Genomic DNA, 6,903 nt, shown 5'->3' with positions numbered 1-6,903 from the left:
TAAAAGCACAATTTGAAGGCTAAACTGCAATTCTAAGGGTCAAATTGCGATTTTAAAAATTATGTTTTAAAATCGTATATTTTTAAAATCATTATTTTAAAATCGTATATTTTTAAAATCACTACTTTAAAATCGTATATTTTAAAATCGCAAATCTAAACGAACCGTAAGAGTGTTTAAAAGACTAAACCAAGCTAGCACTTACTTAAATGTAATTTATGATTTAGTGGTACTTTTATTTCCTTATTTCTAATGCATTTTCTTTGTAATGATTCTTTCCTTTGACGTAAAATTTATATAAAAAAAAAAAACTTTCCCACAAATAGCTAGCTGTGGATCATGGAAAGCATAATAAAAAACATTTATTATTATTTTTTTAAATCATGGAAAGCATAATAATTATACTTCTATGAAGTGATTATATGCCTTCCCAAAATTTCAAAATCTGTACATAAATAAAGTGGCCAAGTTTTGACTTTTTTTTTTTTTTCCTACATTAATTAATTCCAGACAGTGCTTCCATTAAATGTGTTCAATTAATACATAACGATATACAGATATTCGTTTGGTAAGTAAAGTCTAATTTTGCTTAGAAAAAAATTAAGAGTACAGTCAAGATCGAATTGTTTCAAGGTTAGCTTAATTGCAGGCATTAGAATTATTCTTACTTTTTGGATTCGTAATTAATATCCCTTTTCAGTTTTTGGTTAATTTTCTGTCGTTTTCAAGTGTCCAAGTCTTAGGGCATATTTCTGTAATAATTGTTTTTTTTTTTTTTTTTTTTTAAGTATGTTAGGGTTTTTTTTTAGAATTCAAATTCTACTTATATTGTATTCAACCTTTTTTTTTTAATTTTGTCTTAAATTTTTTAAACCATCCAAACATAATTTTAAAAAATAAATTCTCTCAGTATTCTCAATTTTAATTATTATACAAAAACAGTAGAATATAATAAAAAAATTCGTACACCAAACTAGCCCTTAGCATTACAATGAATCTTACTTTTTTGGAGGTAGAAAATTCAATACGATGGGCAATGTTTTAGACAAATAATCTTGCTTCAAACTGAATGCCATGTGCTATGACTCTACTTTTCAATATTGAAGATAAGGAGGTGTTGAATAAATTGTCTTGTGTCCTTAGCATTAATGGGGTTGAATCAACCTTATATATATATATATATATGGATTAGCGATAGCTTTAGGAACATTAATCCATCACCATCTAGGATACAATAAGTTAGGGTTTTTTCTTGGCTAATAATGATTGTTAGTAAATTAGTAATGACAATGGCCCATCATTGACAAAAAAGCAAAATTCAATTTCATAGACTAATATGCTCTCTTTAACTCATTATTTTCTCATTATAACGCTTTCATTTCCTTTTATTTTTTCGTATAAACAGGAGAAATTTTGTACGCAGAGTTAATCCCAAGATTATTTTGTGTTAACGCAAATAGAAACTTCAAGCACTTGAGTTATTTTACACTCAAATGCTAGGTTAATCAAAAAAGAGAAATGTTATGTTTAATTTCAGCATTGAATTTTGGACGAGTTAATTTATATATTTCGTGTTAATTGTGATTTTTACTATAACAGAGGAAGTAAGCACTTGAAAATACATTTAGCATTTCTCATTAAAAATAAAAAAAAAAAAAAATCGTTAATGCTTTCAATAAAAACATTATTCCTCTAATACATCTCACATATTATGTACAATATCTCATTTTTATGACATTTACTGTGCATAAATATTTTTCAAAAAGTCAAAATATATATATTTTCAAAAAAGAGAAAACACATATGGAGATAATTAAAAACTCAAAATTTCAAACCGCAGGAAAGGGAATTATAAACATGGGTTTGGTAGAAGAGTATTACATTTCTAGACCAAATGATTTTAAACGTCAAACGCACGATTTTAAAGGTTAAATTGTGATTTGCAACATACATTTTGAAATTGATTAATTTTTTTTTTTTTTTTTTTTTTTTCAAAACGTATGTATTGAAACCGCTCAACCAAAAACCAACCTCGACGTGACTGGCACTGCAGAAGACTCAAAGATTTTCTTGACCAGATGCAAAACAACTTGAAAATTGTTCTGTGACTGGTAGAAAGAGTGAAAATACATGTGAAGTTGAAAGCAGAGATTAATTAGTGGATCTTCCAACTTATACGATGGGATAGCATGGCACTATATATTAGCACTGTAAACAGATAAAGCATATATCTTACCGACGAACAATCAACCCCCATATCAGCAGTAATTTATCCAAGATCCCCGTACACACTCTCTCTCTCTCTCTCTCTCTCTCTCTCTCTCTAGCGTAAAAAGTAGAAACAGAAAAACGAAAATCTACAGAGCAGGGCCCATGATAGCGTGTCGAAGAAACAGCAAGGAAAGATAGAGAGACGCAGACACCGGCATACGCATGTTGAATCAGGGAAGAGAGCAAGGCCTACCAGGACCAGCAGAGCAATCAGAGAGTCCCACAGTCCAAAGCTGTACGGGTTGTGGAAAGCAGGCGCTAAATGAGGACGACCCACTACTCCAAATCTCCTGTCAACGCCATTTACCAAGTCCACATCTACTCAAGGACCTACCCAAATTACTCCCATGACTTTTTAAGGTTATCTTTTTCCTTTTTCTTTTATTTTTATTTATTTTTTTAATCTTTTGATGATGATTTGCTTTCCCACCACTCTTTAATGGGCTTGGCTTGGCACATAATTAATCTTTTTTAAATGAATGGAAAAACACTTAAATGGGTGCAAGAGAAGCATTAATCTACCATATTAAATTTGAGTGAGCATATCTAGCTCTCTTTTTATTGAAACCCATTAATTATACGCGTGCCCATACAAAATACAATACTGTGGGCTGAAATGTAACAGATGCCTTGTGATGGTGGAAAATGGAGATGGCCTACTGTACTGATAAGATCGAGAGGTCTGAAAAGATATGGGAGTTTGTTGGAGTGCCAAAGACGAATGGTTAAAGAAATATAATTGGTTTTAGGTTGGTGGTGACAATAGCTAGGGCCAAGAAAGTGACACCCAAAGGGTGCATGGGGTTGACATCGCATGCCTGTTGCGTGCAATAGCCTCAATCCTCATTAGACTGCAATAAAATATGCATGTACGTACGGTCCACCTTATAGTAATCAAAAGGTTTGGCAAGTTCAGAGCACGTAGACCAAGCTAATATTGTTTCAAAATGGGTTAATTAATTCATTGATTATCCACAGAGATTGAGATTGAATCTATTTTTCTACTTTTTGAACTTTGTTTTTATAACGAATCAATGCTTATATATCTGGCATATGCTAATAACTATGGAGAGTAAAGAGGAAAGACAAAGTAAAACGGAAAAAAGCAAGAGAAAAAAGGTAGCAATCAAACATTCAAACAAGCAGATTTGGCTTTTCTTATTGCTCACAACTAAGAGAGGTGTCCTTTTCCTGGCTGGTTCAAATTTTTTTCTGCTAATCTTTGCTTGGCAGCAAGCTTTTCATATCCTTTTCAGAAACCAAAATGATTTTTGCCCGTTGAAAACTTGAATGAGAGGGTTGTTTTTATATATATATACATGTGGAATTGAAGCGATGACACAGACAAGTTAGCCTGACATTGCTTTCGACCCTACCCCAATCACTGAGTTGGGCACTGCCAAAGGCAAAATAATTGGTAAAATCAAATCAAATCAATCTACCTTGACAAACATAAATAAAAATGAGAAAGAAGAAATCTTGTAGAGGGAATATCTCAATAATCCAGGAAAGGAAAAGATGCTCTGTCCTGTAATTCTGTTCAATTGATTTTTGGTTGTTTTAAGGTACAAATAAAATTAAAAACAGAGACCCTACAAGTTAAAAACTAAAAAACAGTGCATGCGTCTAAATGGGCTCTGTTCATTCATCGTGCTCTGATCAAATCCAAGCATATTTCTAAGTTTTTTTTTTTTTTTTTCTTAACTTTTCCCGGAAAACTTGCCTAGAAAATCAAAGCCTCTATGCTGGCCTTCTTTGCTGTTGTACAGACGGGGCAGGAATCGAGAAGAGCCTCACAAGATTTGCATGAACAAAGGTGCCTGCAAGGAAGGAACAGCATGCACGAACTCCGACAATAACAGCCTTTGCACACCGTCATCATATTTCTCTGCTCAACCTCACACAATCCTCCTCTGTTTTCCTCTGCTTCTTCCTGCCCTCCACCGTTATCACAGCAAGACTCTGCGTCGTCTGCTCCGTTGTTGAAGCCACAAGGGGCCGTTTCTTTAACCTGTTCTAAAGTGTTATTCAGGGAAACAACCATGGCTTCATTTTCTTGAGCCACTCTCTGCCACGCTCGATTTTCTGCCTCCAATCTTCCCAAAAAATCTTCAAGCTCCATTGTTCTCTTAGCTGCTTGTGCAATTTCCTCATCCTTCTGTCTTAGGAAAAGCAATGTTTTTGATTCGATTTTCTTCAGTAGCTGTGCAAGTTGTTGCTTTCTCTGCTCTTGCAATACTAATCTCAATCTCTCGTTCTGCTTATAAAACGGAAAAAAGAAAAAAAGAAACCAATGAGAAATTATGAAATGTACAAGACTTGGCTAAATAAGAACCCCACTGACCCAATCCCAAAAACAATGTAGGAAAAAATAATGAATTCCCATACAACAGGGCATTAATAATCTGAAAATGAGGGTATGATTTCTAACCTGTAATCTGATGTATTGGTCAATCTCTTGCCTCTGTTTCTCAAACTGAGAAGCTATGCCTTGAGAGTACAGCATTGGTAGATCGTGACTGTGGTTATTGTTATTGTCGGTGGCGTTGGTGTCGTTTTTCAAAGTAGAAGAAAGAAAACTGTTGTCGAAAAACAGATTCTGATTCCTCTGCTGTTGAGATTGTAGCTGCTGCACATGTTGCTGCTGTTGTTGCAATTGTTGTTTCTGTTGGAGATTGAGAGAGAAGCCATTGAACCCACCACAACCATTCTCCATGATCCAATCCTGTGAGCCGCACGACGGAAACCCAAGATTCTCCGAATACAACTGCGCTTGAATCGCCATAACAAAACCTCCCAAAAAAAACACCACAACAACTCCCAAAACCAGAACACAAGGCACCAATTACCAAACCAAAAGAAAACCCTTCTCTCTAACAAACAAACAACCAACTGGGGTTTGCTTCAACCTTAGTGCTTGACTTGTTCTTGAATCAAAAGGATCAAAAGGGCTTCATTTTTTTTTCCCCTCTGTGGAGGTTCTTTCTTCTTTGAATGCTTGGGGTTTGAGGAACATATAGAAAGGAAAGGTGGTGGTGGTGGGGGTGTGGAGCATATATATATATATATTGGAAAAACAGAGAGGTGGCTTATAATTTATAGGAGTAGATAATTTTGATTGAAATAAAGTAACTGAAAACTTGAAAGAGGTGGAGGGATGGCCTAGGATACTTAAATCCTCTCTCTCTCTCTCTCTCTCTCTCTGTCTCTCTCTCTATCTTTAACTTTTCTTCCTCTTTTTTCTCTTCAGTCTAAGCATTAAAGAGAGATGTATGGGACGCGGTAAGCATCGACGTACACATGCAGATTTTGTGACTAAACTATCGGGTCAGAGATTTCAGAGGGTGTTTGTTTTTGAATAAAGAAATTCATTTCCAAGTGGGGTATCTGTGAGAAAGAGCCCCTGTGAATAAGTCAGTTTTCATTTATACGAAACAGAGGATTTGTCAGTTTGGTCATCTGTAAAGGCTGAAGAATAGGAAAATAATTTCTTTTTTATTATTATTATTATTATTATTATTATTATTATTATTTTGTGAAAAATAATAAAGTTTCCTTGTTCTATTTTTGGGAAAATAAATATTTCTGTTCTGCTATATAAATATTAGGTGTAGTACACCTGGAATTATTAGAAAAATATTGCATGCTGATCCTTTAACAAACAGAATTGCAATTAATTATTTTTAGGCACTTGCAGATCAGTATTAATTATTAAAGGATTTATTTCACAACAAAGCAGATCTTCGTATCCCCCTTAATAACCACCATCACTGTTTTTTTGGCATTTTATTCCAATAAAAAAAAAAAACAAAAAAAATCTTTTCAAAATTGTATCTCAATCACACTCCTCCTTCTTCTTTTAAGGAAATCCAAAATATTATAGATACAAGACTCATAATTAAATATATTAACGAGCCCCAAATACTCTGATCACGTGAAATCAAGATGATTCATTTTATGGTTAATATTAAATTTTACAGATTTAATTAATATAAAAATTTTAAATAATGTAACATCGTGTACACGTTAAATGCAACAAAACAAAGTTGCTGATTTATAAGTGAAACTTAACCTAATCGAGCTTAGAAATCATTTTCCAATAAAATATTCCATTGCAAATGACTATGTATTTTATGGAAATTAAATTTGATTGAGATCGTCAATGTCATGTGTTGTTGCTTATAGTGCCTGAAAAATATGTTTATATAAAGTAAATAGATATGAGACACTTTTAATATGAATTTAAATGTTGGGTAAGATAATCATGATTCATTTGTTAATCTTTATCTTTTTTTTTTTCTTTAGTCGTTTTCGTAATCAAAATAAAAACATTAATAAACAACTTAAAACACAAAATAATCATATTTATTTTCAATTTTACGTCATCACGACACTTCTTTTTTAAAAAAAAAAAATTAAACATACCCTCGAACCATTTCTTTGATTCCATTATGGACAAAATTTTCGTTTAAATTGGGTTGGAGAAATTTTTTTCTAATTCATTCCCTTAAACTAATATTATGTCCAAAATGCATGTGATTCAACCTTCCTAAGTGCTTATAATAGTTTTATATATATATATATATATATATATATATAAAAAAGGGATATTTATTTGAATATAAAAGCATG

At 32.8% G+C, this 6,903-nt stretch overlaps 1 protein-coding gene across 2 annotated transcripts; it reads right to left on the bottom strand.

The window, feature by feature from the left end:
* Window positions 1-3,764: 3,764 nt before the first annotated feature.
* Window positions 3,765-5,498, bottom strand: LOC133882812 (probable BOI-related E3 ubiquitin-protein ligase 2). 2 transcript variants are annotated; one of them, XM_062322035.1, is made up of 2 exons: window positions 4,703-5,498; window positions 3,765-4,531 (listed from the first exon to the last, which is right to left on the bottom strand). In XM_062322035.1, the coding sequence occupies exons 1-2, from the start codon at window positions 5,054-5,056 to the stop codon at window positions 3,995-3,997; spliced, it is 891 nt and encodes a 296-aa protein (XP_062178019.1). In that variant the 5' UTR covers window positions 5,057-5,498; the 3' UTR covers window positions 3,765-3,994. The 2 variants fall into 2 exon arrangements, with proteins under 2 accessions (XP_062178019.1, XP_062178020.1); XM_062322036.1 differs by having other exon boundaries at window positions 3,765-4,528; window positions 4,703-5,494.
* Window positions 5,499-6,903: the final 1,405 nt, after the last annotated feature.

The sequence above is a fragment of the Alnus glutinosa genome, chromosome 11 (assembly GCF_958979055.1).
Source record: "Alnus glutinosa chromosome 11, dhAlnGlut1.1, whole genome shotgun sequence".
Taxonomy (NCBI): Eukaryota; Viridiplantae; Streptophyta; class Magnoliopsida; order Fagales; family Betulaceae; genus Alnus; species Alnus glutinosa.
Note: the sequence above shows the minus strand (reverse complement) of the source record. Positions and strands in the feature narration are given on the sequence as shown.

What these genes read in the sequence shown, in the direction of transcription:
- LOC133882812 (XM_062322035.1), bottom strand. Translation starts at nt 5,056, where the DNA reads ATGGCGATTCAAGCGCAGTTGTATTCGGAGAATCTTGGGTTTCCGTCG. An exon ending in ACCAATACATCAGATTACAG is followed by an intron (nt 4,532 to 4,702) that starts GTTAGAAATCAT and finishes CCGTTTTATAAG; the next exon opens with CAGAACGAGAGATTGAGATT.